The 25,042-nt window shown below is 45.5% G+C and overlaps 1 protein-coding gene across 2 annotated transcripts in view; it reads left to right on the forward strand.

The window, feature by feature from the left end:
- The window catches only part of Rftn1 (raftlin, lipid raft linker 1), a 256,787-nt gene that overhangs the window by 161,089 nt on the left and 70,656 nt on the right, over positions 1-25,042 (forward strand). For both annotated transcript variants that reach the window (XM_045136163.1, XM_004661255.2), the window contains exons 5-6: positions 13,595-13,979; positions 23,068-23,271. In XM_045136163.1, coding sequence (XP_044992098.1) covers positions 13,595-13,979; positions 23,068-23,271 — 589 coding nt within the window. The remainder of the gene's footprint in view (positions 1-13,594; positions 13,980-23,067; positions 23,272-25,042) is intronic.

Genomic DNA, 25,042 nt, shown 5'->3' on the forward strand with positions numbered 1-25,042 from the left:
TGGATATATGCCTAGGAGTGCTATAGCTGGGTCATATGGTAGATCAATCTCTAGCTGCTTTAGGAACCTCCACACTGTTTTCCACAATGGCTGGACCAGATTGCATTCCCACCAGCAGTGCAGAAGGGTTCCTTTTTTTCCACATCCCCGCCAACATTTATGATCATTTGTTTTCATGATGGTGGCCAATCTGACAGGAGTGAGATGGAATCTCAATGTAGTTTTAATCTGCATTTCCCTGATGACTAGTGACGTAGAACATTTTTTTAGGTGCTTATATGCCATTCGTATTTCTTCCTTTGAGAACTCTCTATTTAGCTCCTTAGCCCATTTTTTGATTGGCTTGTTTGATTCCTTATTAGTTAACTTTTTGAGTTCTTTGTATATCCTAGATATTAATCCTCTATCAGATATATAGCTGGCGAAGATTTTTTCCCATTCTGTAGGTTGCCTCTTTGCTATTTTCACTGTGTCCTTTGCGGTGCAAAATCTTTGTAATTTCATTAGGTCCCAGTGGTTAATCTGTGGTTTTATTGCCTGAGCAATTGGGGTTGTATTCAGAAAGTCTTTGCCAAGACCAATATGTTGAAGGGTTTCCCCTACTTTTTCCTCTAGCAGTTTCAAAGTTTCCGGTCTGATGTTAAGGTCTTTAATCCATTTGGACTTAATTCTTGTGCATGGCGAGAGAGAAGAATCTATTTTCATCCTTCTGCAGATATTTATCCAGTTTTCAAAACACCATTTGCTGAAGAGGCTGTCTCTTCTCCAATGAGTATTTTTGGCATTTTTATCGAATATCAGGTGGCTATAGCTACTTGGGCTTACATCTGGGTCCTCTATTCTGTTCCACTGATCTACATGTCTGTTTTTGTGCCAGTACCATGCTGTTTTTGTTACTATGGCTCTGTAGTATAGGTTAAAATCAGGTATGGTGATACCACCAGCCTCTTTTTTGTTGCTCAGTATTATTTTAGATATTCGAGGTTTTTTGTGATTCCAAATGAATTTTTGGATTGTTTTTTCTATTTCCATGAAGAAAGCCTTTGGAATTTTGATAGGGATTGCATTAAATGTGTAGATTGCTTTTGGTAAGATTGCCATTTTCACGATATTGATTCTTCCAAGCCAGGAACAAGGGATGTTTCTCCACTTTCTAGTGTCTTCTGCAATTTCTCGCTTGAGTGTTTTAAAGTTCTCATTGTATAGATTCTTTACTTCCTTGGTTAGGTTTATTCCAAGGTCTTTTATTTTTTTTTGATGCAATTGTGAATGGGAGTGATTCTCTGATTTCATCCTCTATGTGTTTGTTGTTAGCATATACGAAGGCTACTGATTTCTGTGTATTTATTTTGTATCCTGCTACATTGCTGTAGGTTTTGATCAGCTCTAACAGCTTGCTAGTAGAGTCTTTAGGGTCCTTTATGTATAGAATCATGTCATCTGCAAATAATGATAACTTGATTTCTTCCTTTCCAATTTGTATCCCTTTTGTGTGTGTCTCTTGCCTTATTGCTATGGCTAAGACTTCCAAAACTATATTAAATAGAAGTGGAGACAGTGGACACCCTTGTCTTGTTCCTGATTTTAGTGGAAAAGCTTCCAGTTTTTCCCCATTTAGTAATATGTTGGCTGTAGGCTTGTCATAAATAGCCTTTATTATATTGAGATATGTTCCTTCTATTCCCAGTCTCTGTAGGACTTTTATCATGAAGGGATGTTGGATTTTGTCAAATGCTTTCTCTGCATCTAATGAGATGATCACGTGATTTTTGTCCTTCAACCCATTTATGTAATGTATTACATTTATAGATTTGCGTATGTTGAACCATCCCTGCATCTCTGGGATAAAGCCTACTTGGTCCGGGTGAATGATCTTTTTGATATACTCTTGTATTCTGTTTGCCAATATTTTGTTGAGAATTTTTGCATCTATGTTCATGAGGGAGATTGGTCTGTAATTTTCTTTTTTTGTTCTATCTTTGCCTGGTCTTGGTATCAGGGTGATGCTGGCCTCATAGAAGGAGTTTGGTAGAATTCCTTCTTTTTCGATTTCCTGGAAAAGCTTGAGAAACAATGGTGTTAGCTCTTCCTTAAAAGTCTGGTAAAATTCAGCAGTGAATCCATCCGGGCCTGGGCTTTTTTTAGTTGGGAGATTATTGATAACTGCGAGGATCTCCATGTTTGTTATAGGTCTATTTAAGTGATTAATCTCATTTTGATTTAATTTAGGTAGGTCATATAGATCAAGGAAATCATCCATTTCTTTCAGATTTTCATACTTTGTGGAGTATATGCTTTTATAGTATGTCCCTATAATTTTTTGAATTTCTCTGGAATATGTTGTGATGTTACCTTGTTCATCTCTGATTTTATTAATTTGTGTCTCTTCTCTCTTTCTTTTGGTCAGATTTGCTAAGGGTTTATCAATCTTGTTTATCCTTTCAAAGAATCAACTCTTTGTTTCATTAATTCTTTGGATTGTTCTTTTTGTTTCTATTTCATTAATTTCTGCCCTAATCTTTATTATTTCTTCCTGTCTACTACTTTTTGGTTTGCCTTGTTCTTCTTTTTCCAAGGCTTTAAGGCGAAGCATTAGGTCGTTTACTTGCGACCTTTCTAATTTCTTAATATAGGCACTTAAGGCTATAAATTTACCTCTTAGAACTGCCTTCATTGTTTCCCAGAGATTTTGGTATGTTGTGTTCTCATTATCATTTGACTCTATAAATTTTTTGATTTCCTTTTTGATTTCTTCATTGACCCACTCATCATTTAGTAGTGTATTGTTTAGTTTCCATGATTTTGTGTATGCTCTATAGCCTTTCTTGCTACTGATTTGTAGTTTAATTCCATTGTGGTCAGATAGAATGCAAGGAATTATTTCAATTTTCTTGAATTTGTTAAGATTTGCTTTGTGTCCTAATATATGGTCTATTTTAGAGAATGTTCCATGTGCTGCTGAAAAGAATGTATATTCTGCAGCCTTTGGATGAAATGTCCTGTATATATCTGTTAGGTCCATTCCTTCTATGACCTCATTTAGTCCAGATGCCTCTCTGTTTATTCTTTCCCTGGATGACCTGTCAATTGATGAGAGTGGGGTGTTAAAGTCACCCACCACCACCGTGTTTGGTGTTATCTGTGACCTTAGTTCTAATAGTGTTTGTTTGACGAATTTGGGAGCCCCCATGTTAGGTGCATATATGTTTAGGATTGTAATGTCCTCCTGTTGGAGTGTGCCCTTAATCAATATAAAGTGACCTTCCTTATCTTTCTTGACTAACGTCGGACTAAAGTCTACCCTGTCTGATATTAGGATAGCAACCCCTGCTTGTTTTCTAGGCCCATTTGCTTGAAACACCGTCTTCCAACCTTTCACCCTAAGATAATGTCTATCCTTTGTAGAAAGGTGAGTTTCTTGGAGACAACAAATTGTAGGATCCTGCTTTTTAACCCAGTCTGCAAATCTATGTCTTTTCGTTGGGGCATTGAGACCGTTGATATTAAGATATTATTGAAAGGTGTGTATTTATGTTTGCCATTTGTGTGTGTGTGTGTGTGTTACTTGTTCTACCTGTGCTCTCTTCTGTTAACTGGTATTTGAGTATAGCTGGTTTTTTCTAGGTTCCTTATATGTGTGCTTTTCCTTTTGTTCAGCATGGAGGATTCTATCAAGTATTTTCTGTAGAGCTGGTTTTGTCTTCAAATACTCCTTTAACCTGCTTTTGTCATGGAATGTCTTTATTTCTCCATCTATTTGAATGGATAACTTTGCAGGATAAAGTAACCTTGGTTGACAGTTGTTATCTTTCAGAACTTGGAATATATCACTCCAAGCCCTTCTGGCTTTAAAAGTTTGTGTTGAATAATCTGCTGTAATCCTGATGGGCTTGCTTTTGTAGGTAACTTGATTTTTCTCTCTAACTGCTTTCAATATTTTTTCTTTGGTTTGTGTGTTTGGAAGTTTGAGTATAATGTGGCGAGGAGAGGTTCTTTCTGGGTTTTGTCTGGCTGGGGTTCTAAAGGCTTCCTGTATCTGTATTGGCACCTCTTTCCCAATTTGGGGGAAATTTTCCTCTATGATTTTGTTGAAGATGCCTACTATGCCTCTGGAGTGGAGTTCTTCTCCTTCTACTATGCCCTGAATTCTTATATTGGATCTTTTCATAGTGTCCCGAATATCTTGAAATTCCCACTCATACTTTTCTATAAGTTTGTCTTTCTCTTTGTTGGACTGCATTAGGTCTGCCACCTGATCTTCTAGCTTAGATATTCTGTCCTCTCCCTCATCCATCCTACTGGTGAGATTTTCTACAGAGTTTTTTATTTCATTAACTGTGTTCTTCATTGCTAGTAATTCTGACTGGTTTTTCTTTATTATTTCTATTTCCCTATTTATGTCTTGTATTGCCTTCTTTATTTCATTAAATTGGTGTCCTGCCTCTTCTTTGATTCCTTTGATTTCCTCTTTGATTTCCTCTTTGATTTCTTCTTTGATTGTTTTCATGTGTTCTTTGACCTCTTTGAACATATTTATAATTATTCTTTTGAACTCTTTCTCAGACATTTCCTCTAACTCTTTCTCACTGGAGGACATTTCTGATGCATTAATATTTTTAGGTGGATTTATATCGTCTTGCTTTTTAGTGTTTCTTGTGTTATAATTATATATTTTTGCATCTTGGATTAAGTTAATGCTTGGATTTTCTAGCTAGCTGTGTATTCTTAGCTGTATCAATTGATTTGATGTAATATATTTTCAGGGTAGGACCTTAAGGTATTAGGTGTGGGTCTTAAGACTCTCAGAGTATCTACAAAGATGTTCTTAGGGGTTGAGTTTCCCTGCTATAGGAGTATTCAAGCAGGCTGAGTGGAATAAAATACTGGTAGATTCTAAAATTTAACTAAACACTGTACACATTCAATCAAAAACAGCCCCGAGTATGTATGCAAGAGTAGTTATTATAATGACCAGATCCTCTATCAACAAAGAGGTTTAGATTTCTGGTCTGTTGAGGTATCCAAGTCAGCTTGTGACCAAGTGAGTCCCTTCCCCGGTGCAATCCCAGTTACCTTGGGTGATTGTGGTCTCAGTCAAGTTGCTGCCTGGGTTGTCGGGCTGCTGTTCTGATTTCTGGAGCTGGGCACTTGCTTTTCCTACGGGGCAAACTGAGCCGCTGCTGCTGCCTCTGCTGCTGTTGTAGCTGCCACCACCGGAGCCACCACCGCTGCTGAAGCTGCCACTGCCGTGTCCACCGCCGCTGCTCACCCCGAAGCCGCTGCTGCGGGATCTGCCGCCGCTGCCGCTCCTGGGTCCGCTGCTGCTGGGGCCGCTGGTACCGGTGCTGGAGCTGCTGAAGTTGCTGCCGCGAACTCTGCTCCTGCTTGGGTCCCGCCGTCAGCCCAAGTTGGCGTGGCCGGGTCCCGGGCCGCTGCTGTGTTCGCTGGAGCTGGGTTCAGGCGGTGGGAGAGGGGAGGGAGCCGCGGCTGCTCTGGTTGTATCGCTGCTCCATGTGTGCTTCTACCTTGCGGTCTTCTCCTCCGCTGCTCGCTGCCGCTCTCCCCTCACGTTTCCCGAGTTGCGGAGAGCACGGTGCGAGGGGAAAATCCCGCACCTGGCTTCTCCTGCGGCTCGAGCCGAGAGTCCGGCGGCTTTCTGCCGCGCCGCGGCTGCGGCGGTTGGCCGAGCTGACCCGGAGCCGCTTTTCCCGCCTGTGCAGGCTCTGGATGCTCTGGAACTCTTCTACTTCTCCGCTGCCGCCTCAATTTCCTATACACCTCACTTTTTAGTAAAAGTGTGTATTTTGCTGGGTTTTTTTGGTCTTTTTCCCCGCTAAGCTGCTTTGGCGTGGTACCTACGCCGCCATCTTAACCGGAAGTCCCCATTCTGTGTTTTATAGTTTTTATTTAGTTATTTAATAAGAGAGAGAGAGAGAGAGAGAGAGAATGAGAATGGGTGCATCAGGGCCTCCAGCTATTGCACAAGAACTCTAGACACATGTGTCATTTTGTGCATCTGGCTTTGCAAGGGTACTGAGGAATTGAACTGGGGTCCTTAAGCTTTGCAGGCAGATGCCTTAGCTGCTAAGCCATCTATCCAGCCCTATTCAGTGTTTTATATAATTTATTATACTGAATAGAACTTTCTGAAATGGTGAGAATGTTCTAGATTTGCATCATCCAGTAGGTTAGTTACTAGCCACCAGTTGCTGCTGAGTCCTTGGTATATGACTGAGGAATTGTCTTATTGTATTTTATTCAAATTAATAGAACTAGCCATACAGATTTCACAGCTCTTGATTTTTTTGTGTGTATATATGTGTATTGGGTGTGTATACAGGTGTGTGTGTGTGTGTGTGTGTGTGTGTGTGTGTGTGTGTGGTCAGGGGATGTTAGGGTATTGGTCCAACCCCTTACACCTTGCTTGAGACAGGGTCTTTCTTATTGATTGACCCTGTGAATACCAGACTAACTGATCTATGAGCTTTGGGATTCTGTTCACTTCTGCTCCCATTGCAAGGTACATTGGGATTACAGAGGCGTTTGCTACCTGGGTCCAATTTACATAGGTTCTGTGGAGTCATCAGGCTGGCTCAGCAACACTGAGCCATCTCTCTAGTGTACTGTTTTGCAAAAATATTTTTATTGCTGGGCATGGTGGCGCACACCTTTAATCCCAGCACTCAGGAGGCAGAGGTAGGAGGATCACTGTGAGTTCGAGGCCACCCTGAGACTACAGAGTGAATTCCAGGTCAGCCTGGGCTAGAGTGAATCCTTACCTCAAAAAGAAAGAAAGAAAGAAAGAAAGAAAGAAAGGAAGGAAGGAAGGAAGGAAGGAAGGAAGGAAGGAAGGAAGGAAGGAAGGGAGGAAAAGAAAAGAAACGAAACACATGGATATTTTTTTATTGGTTTATTTGCAAGCAGAGAGAGAGGATGGGCTCATGGCAAATGGATTCCAGATGCATGCGCCACTTTGTGCTACTGGGGAATTGAACTCAGGTCGTTAGGCTTTGCAGCCATCTCTCCAGCCCCATTTGCTTTTTTTTTAAAATAGTGCATTTCTAATTCCTACCATTCATTGGCTCATGAGTCCCGGGCTCTGCGTTCTGAGCATCTCTCCAGCCCCAGCATTAAATTCTACACTGGATTAGGTTCTACTTGCCATGTTCCTGTTTGGGTCTCATTAAATCCTTCAATGACTGGATCAAGCCCACTGCATTATGGAAACTAACCTATTTTCCTGAAAGCCATGTCATGTGGATAGCATGAAAAAAAATATCCTTGCAATGAGATTTAGGCTAATATTTTACAAAGCCACCAGTCACCACCTCATAGTCAAGTCGAAACAAAATTAACTACAATGTCCTCCTCATTAGATTCAGACACAGCTACTTGGTTTTTCCTTTTTTGTTTTTATTTTAATTTTGGGGTTTTTTTTGAGGTAGGGTCTCACTCTAGCCCAGGCTGACCTGGAATTCACTATGTCAAACTCACGGCGATCCTCCTACCTCTGCCTCCCAAGTTGGGATTAAAAGTGTGTGCCACCACGCCCAGCCACGCAAAGCTACTTGGAATGGAGATCGTCACTGATGGAGTCAAGTGTGGCCTGTGGGCACCCCCACTTGTCAGCAGAGAGTTTGGGGCTCCTTAACCATGTTGCACGTAGCTTTCATTTTCACTAAGTCTAGCCCGTGTCCCAGTTCTCCCTAGGTGGCCCCACCCTTCCCAATGCACGCCCTGTAAAGCACAAATACTCGTTTGGAAAGTGGACTATCAAACAACACGTCTGAGGTTTTCTGGGACTGACCTGTTTGTGTTGCTGTCGTTTTGAGAAAGTGATTTGCTGAATATATACCCGAAGATAGTGATTTTTTTTTTTCACCATGAGTCGAGACTTTTATATAATTAAGTTTACAAAGTCATCTTCTTCATAGTATTCTAATTATCGGTGCCAAGGAATCTCCTCTGAGATCTGACCGCATGAAGTTCTGGATGAGTCAAGATGGTTATATCCTGGCACCTAACCCAGCAATTGTTACTCCTTTAAGTGCTTGAGGCAGGATGATTCTAAAAGGCTACAGAAGTGGGGGGGGAGGTACATTTGGGGTTATGTTGGTATCCCTCTGGGCATCTTGGCAAAGACTGCTATAGCAAGTGGAAAGGCTTAGAATACTCAGGGTTGAGCCAGGTGTGGTGGCACACATCTGTAATCCCAACACTCAGGAGGCTGGAGTAGGAGGATTGCCATGAGTTCAAGGGCACCCTGAGACTACGAGGTAAATTTCAGGTCAGCCTGGGCTAGAGGGAGCCCCTACCTCAAAAAGAAAAAAAAAAAAAAAAAAAAAGAAGAAGTCGTCGATGGTCAAGTCCAAGATTGCCTCTGATGAGCTCTGGGAAGTTTGACCAGCCATCTAATCTTCTCTCAATTAGTCTCCTTTCCCATAAAGGTGTTGCTTTGAGGTGGAAGTTCTTACAAGAGTTATGCAGTGTTCATTATTGAATTTTTAATATTTTATTTATTTAATTAATTACTTGAGAAAGAGGGAGGGAGGGAGAGAGAAAGGAAGAGGCAGATAGAGAGAAAATGGGCACACTAGGACCTCTAGCTGTTGCAAATGAACTCCAGACACATGCTCCACCTTGAGCATCTGGCTTATGTGGGTACTGGGGAATTGAACTTAGGACCTTAGGCTTCGTAGGCAAATGTCTTCACCACTAAGCCAGCTTCTCTCCAGCTTCTCATTCTTGTTTTGACTCATGGCCTTTGGGGTCATGCATGTGATAGTCTTTGGAAACTTGACAGCTGACATGTCCAGATCATTCATGACTTGTTCTTCAATGCTACTTTGATCCTGGGAACCCTGGGGAGAAGCTTGAAAGCCCGGAGATGTCCATGTGTTCAGGACAGGGGACAGTAGGCTCCCTTGGCAGTACAGAGAAGAGGAGGAAATGGCATTAACATTGGGGTAAAGCTGGCAAAATGTGGTGAGTGGGCATGTAGGGTTAGAGGAGGTGAGGAACTGCAGCTGAAGAGACCAGGAGGATGGTGGCCCTGGCAGCAGAGGTCATTGCCTGTGTCAGTCTGAACCACCAAAAAAAGTCAGGGCTGGGGTCCAGATATAGCCATAATTCATACAGTAGTGTCTGAAGCTATGTGACGATGGTGTCACCTAGGAGAGAGTAGAGTTGAGCTGGTGGCCCAGGGTGACCAATGCCTGGCCAGGGCCATCAGTGTTCACCAGTATTATGCACTTGACACTGGCTCCGAGAAGGTGTGGAAGGAATGAATGAGAAACAAACAGGATGGACAGGGTCCAAACACTTTCTGAAAGACAGAAATCTAAGTGTCTTACATGGGGGTAAACTAGAACATGGAAGAACAGGACCCGTAGGGTCTAGCCAGACATTAATTCCTTTAGGGAAGAGATTAGAAGACACCTGCTCAGGTCATTAGCAAAGTGACTGTGCTTAACTCGGGTAATTGGTGCAAGGGGTTCTGTGAAAGCCCACTTTTCTTCAGCAGCCAGTAGCCCCATGCATGTAATTTTTGTTGATTTATTTTTTATTTATTTCTTATTTTGTGTGTGACATGTGTACATGTTCTTGATGTGAGCATGTGTGAGGGTGCGTGTGCACATTGATGCTTGTGTGTGTGGAGGCCAGAGGTTGTCATCAGGCCTCTTCCTCAGTTGCGCTCCACCTTATTTATTTATTTGACAGAGAAAGAGAACGGTGTGCCAGAGCCTCCAGCCACTGCAAATAACTCCAGGTGCGTGAGCCCCTGTGCACCTGGCCAATGTGGGTCCTGGAGAATCGAACCTGGGTCCTTCAGCTTTGCAGGCAAACGCCTTAATCGCTAAGCCATCCCTAGAGAATGGGCACATCAGGGCCTCCAGCCACAATAAACAAACTTCAGATGCAAGTGCCATCTCATGCATCTGGCTCTCGTGGGTGCTGGGGAATTGAACACAGGTCTTTCAGCTTCATAGGCAAGTGCCTTAACTGCTAAAGCCATCTCTCCAGGCTGCTGGTCTTTTGTTTGTGTGTTGCTTTTTTTTTTTAGGTAGCTAGCCCAGGCTAACCTGAAACTCACTCTACCCCAGGCTGACCTGGAACTCACAGCAAACCTTCTATCTCTGCCTCCCTGAGTATAGGGATTAAAGGCATATATCACCATGCCCGGCTAATTTTTGCTGATTCTTGCTGGCATTTGGTGATCATTATGGACCTCAGGATTTCTGGGGTCACCTGCTTAGGGGTTGGGGACTCAGATCAAGAAGATTCTGAAGGCTCTACCTCCTCACTGGTCACCTGACTTGAGGATCCTTCATGGAAAGTCCCCTCAAGTCCAGTTCTACTTTTGCCTGGCTCTTGCTTACTTGATTACACTATTACTTCTAGTTTTTCTTTTAAAGTTCCAGCTACTGAATTCAATGGCCTGTTTTGTTTGTTTGTGTTTTTAGGGAAAATACAAGTGTCACAGCATGCCTTGCAGGTGTTCATACCCAGGTAGTGGGCTCAGGAAGTAAGAGGGCACATCTGACTGTCTTGATTCCCTACACGGGATAGTGTGGACCAGAGCTTGGGGAGTCAATGACCTGATTATAACTGTGGGTCAGGCGTAGTCAGAGGACTCTGTGGCTTCCCCTTAGTGAAGAGCCTTTGCACAATAGCAATTCTCCGCACCCCTGACCGCTGCCCAAACAACTGTCTCCAAAAGACAGCTCTTTGGGTGCTGTGTTGCCCCCTGGCAGTTAGTAGATGGGTATGTAGACAGACTCACTGCATCTGTGCAGTAGGCTCATGAGCAGGAAGTGGTTCAGCAGAAAACAAAAATTAAACTGTTACCCACATGAGTTTCCCTTTTCAGATTTTGTTGATCTGAGTTTGTCTTTTTAGATTCTTTTTCCAGACTCTTAAAAAAAAATGAAAATAGCCAGGCATGGTGGCACACGCCTTTAATTCCAGCACTCAGGAGGCAGAGGTAGGAGGATCGTCATGAGTTCAAGGCCACTCTGAGACTACGTAGTGAATTCCAGGTCAGCCTGAGCTAAAGTGAAGCCCTACCTCAAAAAATTAGGGTCAGGCATGGTGGCACACGCCTTTAATCCCAGAACTCTGGAGGCAGAGGTATGAGGATCGCCATGAGTTTGAGGTCACCTTGAGATTACATAGTGAATTTCAGATCAGCCTAGGCTAGAGTGAGACCCTACCTCGAAGAAAAAAGAAAGAAAGAAAGAAAGAAAGAAAGAAAGAAAGAAAGAAAGAAAGAAAGCAAGCAAGCCTGCCAGCCAGTGCACATCTGTAATCTCAGCATTTGGGAGGCAGAGAGGCAGGAAAGCTCAAATTCAAAGCCAGCTCAGGCTATATAGTTGGACCTGTCTCAAAATAATAATAATAATACAATAATAAATAGCTGAGGAGATGGCTCGGCAGTTAAAGGCACTTGTTTGCAAAGCCTACAAACCTGAATATAATTCACCCAGTACCCATGTAAAGCCAGTCATACAAAGTGGCACATACATCTGGAGTTTGTTTATAAGGCCAAGAGGCCCTAGTGCACCCAATTCTCTCTCTCTCTCTGTCTTTCTGTTTCTCTCTTTTTTTCTCTCTGTCTCTCAAATAAAAGAATGAGCTTGGTATGGTGGCACATGTCTTTAATCTCAGCACTTGAGAAGCAGAGGTAGGAGGATCACCGTGTGTTCAAGGCCACCCTGAGACTCTATAGTGAATTCTAGGTCAGCCTGAGCTAGGATGAAACCCTACCTTAAAAAAACAAAAACAGAATGAATAAATGAGAACTGGAAAGGTAGCTCATTGGTCAAAGGCACTTGCTTGCAAAGCCTGATGGCTTGGGTTTGATTCCCCAGTACCCTAGTAAACTAGATACAAGAAATGGAGCATGTGTCTAGAATCTGTTTGCAGTGGCAGGAGGCCCTGGTATGTCCATACTCACTCTCCTGTGTGTCTCTTTCTCTCTCAAATAAATAAATATTTTTTTAAAATAGGGCTGGAGAGATGGCTTAGCAGTTAAGCGCTTGCCTGTGAAGCCTAAGGACCCGGGTTCGAGGCTCGGTTCCCCAGGTCCCACGTTAGCCAGATGCACAAGGGGGCGCACGCGTCTGGAGTTCGTTTGCAGAGGCTGGAAGCCCTGGCACGCCCATTCTCTCTCTCTCCCTCTATCTGTCTTTCGCTCTGTGTCTGTCACTCTCAAATAAATAAATGAAAAAAATAAAAAAAAATTAAAAATAGGGCTGGAAAAATGGCTTAGTGGTTAAACTCTTGCCTGTGAAGCCTAAGGACCCCAGTTCAAGGCTCAATTCCCCAGTACCCTCATAAGCCAGATGCACAAGGGGGCTCATGCATCTGGAGTTTGTTTGCAGTGGCTAGAGGCCCTGGCACGCCCATATTATCTCCCTCCCTCTCCCTCTCCCTCTCCCTTTCCCTCTCCCTCTCCCTCTCCCTCTCCCTCTCCCTCTCCCTCTCCCTCTCTGTAACTGTCAAATAAGTAAATTTAAAAAATATTTTAAACAATAATGAATCATCCGGGCTTGGAGGCGCACACCTTTAATCTCAGCACTCTGGAGGCAAAGGTAGGAGTACTATGAGTTTGAGGCCATCCTGAGACTGCATAGTGAATTCCAGGTCAGTCTGGGCTAGAGAGAGACCCTACCTCAAAAAACCAATTAAAGAATTCTTCGAGAAAAAAAATAAAGAATGAACTAAGGGGCCTGGGGAGATAGATGGCTCAACAGGTAAAGTGCTGGCTGTGAAAGCCCGAGGACCCAGTTCAGATTCCTAGCACTCACGTAAAACGGCAGGCATGATGTGTGTACCTATGATCCCAGTGTTGAGGAGGCAGAGTCAGGGAGTCTCTGAGGTATACTGGCTAGCTAGTCCAACCCAGTCAATAATCTCTAGGTTTTGGGAGAGATAGACCCAATCTTGAACAATAAGGTGGAGACTGAGTTAAAACATCCAACATCAACCTCTGGTCTTCACACACACACACACACATGTGCATGCAAAACAATAACAACACAAAAAAACAACATCCAAAAAGGATAAAATGAAAACTGAGAGACTGGGGAAATGGCTCAGTGGTTAAGGCACTTACCTTCAAAGCCTAACAACCTGGGTTCAATTCCCCAGTACACACATAAAGCCAGATGCACCAAGTGGCACATGCATCTGGAGTTCGTTTGCAACAGCTGCAGGCCCTGAAGTACCCATCCTTTCTCTGTCCTATCTCTCCCTGTTTGCAAGTAAAGAGATGAAAAGAAAAGATTTCAAAAGCAAACAAAAGAAAATGGTTAGGTCCTACTGAAGCATTTCACAGAAGGGCTATCACAACCCTTCAGGAACAAGTGCTTTCTTTTTCCCTTCAGACCACACAGAAACATACACCAGGCCTGTCTGTGCCCTCCGGGCCAGAGCTGTACTGTCTTGGGGACATGGCACCTCTTAACAGGCTGGTGTTCTTCCTGGTTACCCTGAGACATGCACAGAGGCCTCATTGAGCTGTGTGTGACCCTGACCTGTGACCCTCTGGTGAGCCATTTACAACGGTCCTTTCATTTTCTTCCCTTCTCAGGTGCAAGAGGCTGCAAGCCGGGGCCTAAAGTTCATTGGTGTCGTCCCTCAGTACCAGGCTCCTGTGCACTTGGCAAGCAACAGTCCTCTCACACCCAAGGCCAACAGTACTTCAGATACCACAGATGCAAAACATGCCTGCGGGGACCAGGCGTCCCCGGAGAAGGAGCACCCAGGAGCCGCGGATGCAGATGCTTCTCCTACAGGACCGAACCGAAGCCCAGAGCCTAGCCTGGGCTCCACAGGGGAGGGGCCTGGGGCCGATCAGCCCAGCTTCCCCTCGGGAGATGGGGAGGCTGGTGAATTTCCACCACTGTGGGTGAGCCCACCACTGGATGGACCGGAGAGTGACCCTCTGGGTGTGCATGAAGAGACGCTGTCAGGGAGTAAGTATGTCAGCGACGGGAGTTTTAACTGCTTAAAGAGAAGCTAACGGCTTTTTGCTGTTCCCCGGGGCCTCTTAGGGGAAAAGAAATGGAATTAAGAGTTGTAGACACAGCAGTCCGTCAAACAAGAGCAAGTTTATCAAGCAGCTATCTGGGCCACCCAGCTATGTACACGCTGCAGTTTAACTCTCAGGGAAAGCACAGCCACATGAAATTGACTTGCAAGTGCTCTAGAATGTCAGGCTGGAAGTTATTTCAACCCCTGCCTTTTTCACTGCTCATGAATTGCCCTGCATTCTTCACACAAGGAAGCATTTGTGGACCACACACCAATGAGCTGGGATGCCCCGTGCCTTTGAATATCTGCTTAAAGCCAGGAACTAAGAAGCTAATGGAAGGCATATTGTGGGGGGGGGGTAGATGCAGGGGGGGGGATTGGCTTGGCTTGGTAGAATGAAACAACTAGATTTCAGGGAGTCCATGTGATCAACAGATCAGCCTGTGGAGAGAACACCTCACCAAGGAGAGGCCACAAGGGAGTGGGTCCTCTTAATCACATGCTGATGACCATTAATACATGATCAACAGTAACAGCTAACATTTGTTAAATCTTCCCAATGACAAGGCCCTGTGCCAAGAATCTTTTTTAAAGAAATTGTTACTGGTTTATTTGCAAGCAGAGAGAGAGAGAAAAAGAATGGACAGGGCCTCTAGCCACTGCAAACAAACTCCAAATGTATATTCCACTTTGTGCATCTCGTTTACATGGATACTGAGGAATCAAACCTGGGTCTTTAGGCTTTTCAGGCAAATGCCTTAACTGCTAAGCCATCTCTCAAGCCCTTTGATTCTTTTTTTATTTTATTATTTATTTATTTATTTATGAGAGCCATAGAGAATGAGCAGGCCAGGGGCCTCTTGCCATTGTAAATGAACTCCGGACACGCATACCACTTTGTGCATCTGGCTTTACGTGGGTACTGGGGAATCGAACCTGGGCTACCAGGTTTTGTAAGCAAGCGCTGATTTGGCATAAGCATCCAGATAAATGGCCAAATCCTAATCCTGAAGCTGCATCTTGAAGGTGGCGCTGAACTCAGCAGGAGCAGCAGGAGCACCTGGAGCCCTTTTCTACAATGCAGGAAGGAGCTCAGGGAGCATCTGGGGCCAGGCCAGAAGTAGATCCCTGGGGGTGCGGGGGGCAGGACTCATAGGAAGCACACAGCATCATGGCTAAGAACCCACTGCCTGTGTACGTTCCCGTCACCTGCTACCCAGCTAGTAGCCTTGTCAAGACATTTACCCGCCTAACCCTAACGCTAACTATATATATATATATCTATCTTATACAAAAAGCAACAGTGGCCTGTGAAGAGGCTTAATTTGCACTGGCACTGCAAGCTTCCCCAGTACGAGCTACTGTTAGCCACAGGCTCGAAAGGGCCACCCCTTACAGGACACTGCCCATGAGAAAGAGGACGGTTAATCCCAGAGGTCCATCAGGAGCCCAAACCCACCTTTCTCCAAGACTCCTTGACTTCATGCTTCCTGTGGCTGACCCCAGGGAGAAATACTGGGGAGGCTTTTCTAGGACCCTCCCCAGATACCCAGCATCCTGCGGCTGCTGCCTCATGGCTCCTTCCCTGCCTCATCTAGGGTCTCCTAACCCTAACCCTCAACACCCAGAGCATCTTGTCACCCCCGAGGCCCTGAGCTCTTTCAAAGACACTAACCCTACTGGGGAACAGTGGGCTATCATGGGATTTCCAGCTGCGGTGCTAAGCCAGAGGCTGGGGTCTCAAGGCCCCCGTGTATCAGTCTCCCTAAGTAGCCAGCTGCCTAGGCTCCTGGGCTATGCTCTGCAGGAAGCTCACCCTGACCGTGCTGTGTCTCTGGTGGAAGAAATGAGCCTTTGGCTTTTTTTTTTTCATCAGTTGATAAACATTCAGGGGTCACTAGTGGGTGGGTGGGCCCGTGCAGGGTGGACCGATGACTGTCCCGAGGGTGTCCAATCTGAGGGCACCTTTCCAGTTCGCCGCAAATGGCATCTCAGTTACTCCTTACAACTGACAGGAGATGGGACTGTGGCGCCCATCTCACAGATAAGGAAAGTCCCCACCCTTGTTCTCAGACAGCCTGAACATTTGGCCCTCCCTATAGACCGGACATCCAGGGACCTTGTCCCCACCGGTCATGGCCCTCACCTGACCCCGGCTTCTCTACTAATCTTTTTTTCTAGGGCGTCTTGCCATTTCCTTCCCTGGGAAGTCTGTTCACCGTCACCCCTCAACACACAGACACACACAGCTTCCCCCTCCCCCCAAGTCTCCCCTCTGTGGTTGGTGCCTGCTCCGCTCTGGTTTGCTTTTCTTCTAGGGCCCCCCTAAGTGAAGTGGTTTTGCCCCTCTTTCTGCCAGGTGGGCTTAAATAGGCAATCACAGCAAGACAATTAATAAACAAGTCCTAAGGGAACTCCTTATGGTGACCCCCTCCTCCCGGGTTCATCTGTTTCCTATGCAGGAGGTGGAGGAGAATCCAGGCCATGACTGCTCACTCCATGGGGAACAGGCAGGCTGTCCCCCCTTGCTGCTGCGTGGTCCTGAGACTTCCCATTGGCTTGAGATTCACACTGGGCAGTGACCACATGAGCTCACACGGGGACAGCCCCAGTGTCTCTGTAGTCTGCGCCTTTGCTCGGAGCTCCGAGGAGGGCGCCTCAGTTAACGTAATGAAAATAATTCCTCACAGGAATGAACTGAGGCTAACCTAATTTACATAATCCCTCACAGGTAATTCTAGGTCTTGTCAAGTTGATAATAAAAACCATCATCATCACATTCATGGGAGCCTGAGCCACGTGCCCTCTGACCTCTTGCCTTCCCTTCCCACTACAGCGTTGTAACAGACAGCTTCAGGCTCGCTGAGATGAACTTCCAGACCAGGCATGGTTTTGGAGGGAGGGATATTTATTGAAGCCTACAGATCCAAGGGAAGTTCCATGATGGCAGAAGAAGCTGGCCTGCCTTCACAGGTCCAAGCAGAGAGAGAAGCACAAGCCACAAGCCAAAAGCCACACAGCTCTGCACACTTCAGGAACTCCAGCTAGGCACACTTTGTATATCTTTAGATTGAAATCTCAAACCCACCACCACACCTTAAGATCCTCCCAGTGACAATGCCTCCAGCCACGTGGCTGCAGATACAAACTACAAACTAATAACACATTGAATATATTGGGGGGCCAGCTATTCAAACTACCACAAGGGTCCCCAGCCCTGTCTTCCCAGTGAAAGTCTTTCATCTTCGTCCCCCCTACACATGGCCTCAGAGGGCTGCATTCCCCACCCACCTATGTCTGATTCTCACCAGTTCCTTCCAGTATAGCTGACCCTAAAAGTCTGGCCTGCGGAGCCCCCACACTTCCAAGTCCAACTCTGAACTCTCTCTTCCCTTTAGACCAGCAGTGTCCTTGGATACCGGGATCTCACGCAAACGTTACTGCTCTCTGGGGCCACATCTACAGACTTCCATCCCACGCCAACAGCCTAGCACCCAGCCCAAAGCATGGGCGTCAGAGATGGATAGTTTTGCTTTGCTCCCCACGGGGCTCCGCACATTCCACTCACCCCCCACCCCCCGCTCAGGTTCATCTCTGAATACATATGTGGCAGCTACCATGGCACTTTGCTGACATGAGGGATGGAGAAGAGACAAGGCAAGGCCTGTTGTCACAGGGAGAGAGGAGTTTATGAAGACTGCCTGATGCTCCCTAGATGCTCTGCCAGCCAGGTCCTTTCGTTATTCTCAGAAACAATGCTTTCCCTGCTCCTTTGGGACCTTCCCGTGTCTGGAAAAAAAATCTTCCAACTGGAGTCATGGCAGAGTTATAGAGCAGCTGAGAAGATTTTAAATAAACTTGGGACTCCTTTTTGGAATCTTTGGTCCTTGTTCATGTAAGGGTGTGTATTGTATCAGAATATGAGGACATCAGAGAAGGTCATTTTGGGGCAGTTTCTCTCCGCTGATTCCCACGTGAGTAGACAGGGCCCGTGGCCAAGGAGACGTTGACCGAAGGTTACGCTTCTGAAATCAGGTTTCTCCCAATATTTCATAGCCACTCATTCGGGAAGCATTTCCTTTTCCTTCCTGAAAAGATTTATTTCTGTCTCTGGCTTCAGTCTTGCCCCCTGGGGAGGATGGAGCTGGGAAAGCTGGGGTGCTGGTGGCCCTGTCTGCCTTGCCTGGTAGCTTCCTGCTCTTCACACACCCCACATTCTGTCTCTCCTTGGGGTCTTCCCCCTTTTCTATTACCTTACGCACTGGGGAGAGGAGTGGGCTTTTAAAAAATACTTTACTTATTTGCAAGCAGAGAGATACAGAAAGAGACAGACAGAGAGTATGGGCATTCCAGGGTCTCTAGCCACTGCAGACAAACAAAATGGGTGGACTACTTTGTGCATCTGGCTTTATGTGGGTGCTGGGGAATTGAACCTGGGTCATTAGGCTTTATAGGTAAGCATCTTAACCGCTGAGCCATCTCTCCAGCCAGAGAACAGGGTTTTAATTTTCCCATATGTTGGGGGGGCTTTTGTGTGACCAAGTGTTACCATGTGTGTTTGGCCTGTGGCTATGTCCACATTCCCACTCACTTCTCCCACACAGCAGTTCCTTAACATCTGTGACTGACTGGAATAGACCCGAGGGACGGTGCTCTGGACCACCACCTTAGGGTCACCTGCGGATAATTCTGGAAAAGCTCACAGCTTGCTTTGCCTCTCAGTTTGTAGGCATTCTTGGCAATGGGACCATTTGCCCAAGGAAGTAGTGCCTGAGGAGGTGGCTTTCAGTCCATGAAGATGGGTATTCTGGCTTCCTTGTCTTTGGTGGGTGTATCTGAGGTGTGGTCTACCCTATGGCTCTGGCTCCTTGTTGGGACTGAACCAGGGATTGCCCAGGTACCTATTGGTAACCTGGTTCTTAAAGAAATTTTTTTAATATTTTATTTTTGAGTCGGGTGTGGTGGCACACACCTTTAATCCCAGCACTCGGGAAGTAGAGCTAGAAGGGTTGCCATGAGTTCAAGACCACCCTGAAACTACATAATGAATTCCAAGTCAGCCTGAGCTAGAATGAGACCCTATCTCTAAAAACCAAAAAATAAAATTATTTTTATTTGAAAGAGGGGGCCAGACAGAGAGAGAGAGTGAACACGCCAGGGTCTCTAGCTGCTACAAATGCACTCTAAATGCATGTGCCACCTGTGCATCTGGCTTATGTGGGTTCTGAGGAATCAAACCTGGGTCCTTCAGCTTTGCAGACAAATGACTTACCTGCTAAGCCATCTCTCTAGCCTATAACCTGGCATACACACACACACACACACACACACACATATACATATAGGCAAGCTCAACAAACTGGCTTTTAAAAATATTATTTATTTATTTAACAGAGAAAGAGAGAGAGAGAATGGGTGTTCAAGGGTCTACAGCCACTGCAAACGAACTCCAGACACATGCACCCCCTTGTGCATCTGGCTAACGTGGGTCCTGGGGAATCAAACCTGGGTCCTTTGACTTTGCAGGCAAATGCCTTAACCACTAAGCCATCCCTCCTGCCCAAACTGGCTTTCTTTTTTAACAAGAAAGAGAGAGAATTGGCATGCCAGGACCTTCAGCCACTGCAACTGAACTCCAGGCGCATACACCACCTTGTGCACATGTGCAACTTTGCATGCTTGTGTCATCTGATGCATCTGGCTTATGTGGGATCTGGCAAGTCGAACGTGGGTCCTTAGCTTCCCAGGCAAGTGTCTTAACTGCTAAGCCATCTCTGCAGCCCTGTAACCTGCATCTTAGTGTTACTTGTCTTCTTTGTTGCCTCCCTTTATTCCTGACATCACTCCCAAGTCAACTGTTTGCACACAGAAAGCTTTCTACATTCATGTTTGAAGAAATCCAGATGACGCCATTGTCTCACTAATGCAGGCTTGTCCTCTTGCCCTCAGCAGCTACTGTTTTATTTGTACCCCTAGCAACTAAGGTTGGAAAGCCCCAACCTTCTAGCTCATTCCTGTTCCCAGTCCTAATCCCAGGCTCGGTTCCACTCAAAACTGCTTCTGAGACACTATTCCTAAGGTTTGCATTTCGAAGTCATGATATACTGTAGCAATTACTGGCTCCACAAACCAGGACCTAATTTCTTTTTTCTTTAAATACATTTTATTTATTTATTTGGGAGATAGAAAGAGGGAGAGAGAGAGAATAGGTGTGCCAGGACCTCCAGTCACTGCAAATGAACTTGCATGTGCCCCCTTGTGCATCTGACTTATGTGGGTCCTGGAGAATTGAATTAGGATCCTTTGGCTTTGCAGGCAAACGCCTTACCTGCTAAGCCATCTCTCCAGCCCAGCTTAGTTTCTTTTGTGAAAGCATTGTCTGGCTATAGATGTCATCTTGAGCTAGGCTGGTGGTGGACCGGGTGGGGATGATGACCAGCCTAGAGTTGATGTTAATAGTCTGAGTGGCCACTTCTGAAGATAGGTGCTATTTCTGTTGGATGGATAGCTCGACATAGCTCCCAGGCAGCTTAAGGGTTACTGAAAACAGGCCTGGAGGCCCAGAGACCTCCAGCTATGTGTGTATAGACACAGCTTGAGAAGGCTCCCTTTATCCCAGAACTCAGCAGCTACCTGAGAAACTTGCAGATGTAATGGGGCTGAACATTGAGGTCTAGTCTGGCAAGTGTGTGTAGTTTGCCTTTGTGGTTGTTGCTGGGAGAAAAGGGTTTATTTTGGTTATAGTTTCCTGGGGAAGCTTCATCCTGGGGGCAGGGAAAGGATGGAAAGCAAATCAAAGGCTGGGCATCACATCCTGCCACAGCAGCTGGCAGAAAGCAGCAAGAGTGAGCTGAGAAGTTGGGGAGGTAGCTCAGCAGTTATGGCACTTTCTTGCAAAGCCTGCTGGTCTTGGTTCAGTTCCCCAGTAGCCAAATAAAGCCAGAGGTACAAAGTGGCACATGCATCTGAAATTCCTTTGCAGTGGCAAAGGGACCTGGCACACCCATACTCACTGACTGTCTTTCTTCTCTCTACTTGCAAATAAGTACAAAAAAAAAAATTAAAAAAAGAAAAAGAGTGAGCTGAGCTCTGGCAAGGGGGAAGCTGGACCTCAACCCCCAAGTGGCACACCTCCTCCAGCAAGGCTCCACCTCCCAAATGCTGCCAGCTGGGGAATAGGCATTCAAACTAAACAAGGCTGTCAGCCTGAGCTAGAGAGAGAGACCCTACCTCAAAAAAATAAAAGATAAAAGAAGCAAAGTTTCAGGTGGACATGGTAGCACATGCTTGCAATCCCAGTGCTTGAGAGATGAAGGTTGGAGGGGAGAATCAGGAGTTTAGTCCAACCTCAGCTAATAACAAGTGTGTGGCTAGTCTGAGCTACATGAAACCCTGTCTCAAACAAACAAACAAAGGAAGCAAAATTTTCATGTGTAAATGGATATACTTGGATCAGGAAAGGTGGGCTAGGACCGGAGAGATGGCTTAGCAGTTAAGACGCTTGGCTGCAAAGCCAAAGGAGCCAAGTTCTATTCCCCAGTACAAGCCAGATGCACAAGGTGGCACATGCATCTGGAGTTCATTTGCAGTGGCCAGAGGCCCTGGGACACCCATTCATTCATTCTCTCTCTCTCTCTCCATCTCTAAAATAAAATAACATAAATTTTAAAGCAGGGGAAACAATTTTAAGGTGGGGAAGCTGGGCATGGTGACGCACTCCTTTAATCCCAGCAATTGGGAGGTAGAGATAGGAGGATCGCCATGAGTTCCAGACCCACCTGGGATGATAGAGTGAGTTTCAGGTCAGCCTTAGCTAGAAAAAGAACATACCTCAAAAACTGAGAGAGAGAGAGAGAGAGAGAGAGAGAGAGAGAGAGAGAGAGAGAGAGAAAGTGGGCCAGTTAAAGAGAACTATCAGCTAGGACTTAGATACCATCCCAATGGTGCAATCCTGAAACTTAGGAGCCAGCACCCCAGACTGTGGGTCCAGAACATTCATGTGCTTTGTACTTCTTGTGAATGTCAACCATTGTTTATGACCTTTAAAATTTCTGTCTGAACGAAGAAGGGTGGGGATTTTCGTATGATTTTAAAAGACATTTCTGGCAACCAAAGTTTAATCCCAACCAGCTTGTGTAAACCAAGCTTTCAAAGCTGAGTCAACTCTTGTAACTTGACCAAATGAGTGTCCCAAGAATAGACCCGATAGACTTCGATTGAAATTCCAGGTATTCACTCCTGGCAGTGACTCCTGCTGACCCCCAGCAGGCGGCACAAGGGACAGGCGGCCTCAGAGGCTGGCTGGTAGTGGTTATTGATTTCTGAAGAGCCGGACTATAAATGAAGGAGTGGAAAATTCCAGGTTTCCTCCCGGGGCCTGCTTGGCTCATTGAGCCGACCTGCCACTCCTGGCAGGAACTCTCGTTTACAGGAACATATTTATTTTTACATATCATTGATGTATTTTTGATGTACTTGGTTAAGTATTATGACTTCTGCCCCAGGAAACACTATTACACTTTATAAATAGTGAGTTCAGGGATGTACAATGTTCCTGGAATCAGAGCAATAGTTTTGTTTTTATGAATCTCCGTAATTAGCCTTTTCCCCAAAAAACCCACTCTCACCCAAATGTATTTCCTTTTACTCCCCAAACAGTTCTTTGTAAACATTTTTAAAAATTATTTATTTATTTAGTTGCAAGTAGAGAGAAATAGAAAAGAGACAGAGAGAATGGGCGCACCAGGGCCTCCAGCAACTGCAAACGAACTCCAGATGCATGTGCCACTTTGTGCATCTGGCTTTACGTGGGTACTGGAAAATCAAACCGGTCCTTAGGCTTTGCAGTCAAGTGCCTTAACCACTGAACCGTCTCTCCAGCCCTTGTTACGCAGTTTTAGAAATGCCTACAGTGTCTTTCCCCCAAATACCCAGTTTCTCAGGCTCCTGGGATGTGACACTAAACCCAGTTTGTCAGACTTGTTTCCAGTTGACCTCTTCTCTCTCTATTCCTTTTCCAAATTCCAACAGAAATGGAGATCTTCACCTTCTTCAACAGACCTAAGAGCCAACAGAAGTGCCGGCAATACTACCCGGTCACCATTCCCCTCCGGGTCTCCAAGAACGGCAGGACGGTGAGCAGCCTGGATGCCAGCTGGTTGGAGCACATGAGCGATCACTTCCGGAAAGGAGGCGTGCTGGTGAACGCCGTCTTCCACCTGGCCATGGTGAACGGTACGGAATCCCCTGCAGCCCCGCTTCTCACCCCCGGGGACTCAGCCCCTCCTGTAAGCCTGCTCTGTTCAGAAAGCTGTATAATCAATCAAACATGCAACATTGGACGTCTAATTAACACATCTTGAGCAAGTTCCCTGAAGTGGAGGCCTTATGTTCTTGAAGGCTCTCCAAGAGTCAGCCAGGTGACTTCGGAAATGCCTGAGAGAGGGCAGTGATTCAGTCTCACCAGTGGTGGCTTCTATCTTTGTTGTTATTTAAAAGCTTTAAAAAAAGATGACTCCTTGGGACTGTTAATTACCCCTGGGGCCATGCTATCCCAGAGGTGCAAATTGTTTGTAGACACTATTACAGTTTGAAGTAGCAATAGCAGCGCCTTGGAACCGACTGTAGAGAAACAGGTCTCACCGCCTGGCTCCTGCACGTTCCAGCGGGACACAGGCTTCCTGAATCTCAGGCTCTCAGCACTGTTGTGCTAGGAAAATGGGCTTATCTCTGGGGCTCTGCTATCAGGAATATAGCACTATTACTGTCAACTTTCCAGACAGAAGGAAAATCTGTCCACAGTGAGCACGAAAGAGTTTGGGGTTCATATGATAGCAAGGTGGGTCCCCAGAATATGTCAAATCTGGGAGGCAATTTCAGGAGTGGGGCAGATCCCGAAGGGCAATTGACCAAATTGTTAATCCCAGCAAAGCCTGGCAGGGGATATCAACAACATCAGGTCTGGTTAAACAGTTTTTCTCTCTCAAGAGTTAGCAGGAGCAGGGCACATTGGCGCACACCTTTTAATCCCAGCACTTGGGAGGCAGAAGTAGGAAGATCGCTGTGAATTCAAGGCCAGCCTGAGACTACATAGTGGATTCTAGATCATCCTGGGCTAGAGTGAGACCCTACCTCAAAAACAAAAAATAAATAAATAAAATAAAATAAATACTTTGAGATCAGGAATGGAATTTGGATTTCCTATTATTTACAATCTGTGAGGTGCCCACAGGCATCCTTAGAATTGAGATTGCATTTTGAGTGGGTAGACTTTGGCTCATTCAAAGTCTCGGGAGATGACACAGATGTAAGTTTCTTGTAAGTAGCTAACTATCAGCGTTAATATCACCATGCCGTTACAGCAGTAGCAGGCATCGTGTAATGTAGTGGGCATAACCATTTGGTGAATAGATGAACAACACTCAATGGCTAGATGACTTAAGAAGGCAATCGACGCCTTATAAAGACACCTAGAGAGATGCTGTCCAATGATACCTTCTGGAATGCAGGAATGTTCTATATTGTTGCTGTCCGATAAGATAGCTACCAGCCATCTGAAGGCATGTATGACTCCGAAACTGAATGTTTATGTAGTTTTCATTCATTTAAGTTCAAAGAGCCATATATGGTTAGTGGAGTGGTGAGCTTAATACTAGAGTACATAACAGAGTCAACTTCCATCCACTCGCACCCACCCCTACCACCGTGGCAACGTCATTATCTCTTAGCAAACAAGAAAAGCCTTCATGGGGGCTGGAGAGATGGCTTAGCGGTTAAGCGCTTGCCTTTGAAGCCTAAGGACCCCGGTTCGAGGCTCGGTTACCCAGGACCCACGTAAGCCAGATGCACAAGGGAGCGCACGCATCTGGAGTTCGTTTGCAGTGGCTGGAAGCCCTGGCATGCCCGTTCTCAATCTCTCTCTCTCTCTCTGTCACTCTCAAATAAATAAATAAAAATTGAACAACAACAACAAAAAAAACCCTTAGCTTTTAAAAAAAAAGAAAAG

This window comes from Jaculus jaculus, chromosome 16 (genome assembly GCF_020740685.1).
Source record: "Jaculus jaculus isolate mJacJac1 chromosome 16, mJacJac1.mat.Y.cur, whole genome shotgun sequence".
Taxonomy (NCBI): Eukaryota; Metazoa; Chordata; class Mammalia; order Rodentia; family Dipodidae; genus Jaculus; species Jaculus jaculus.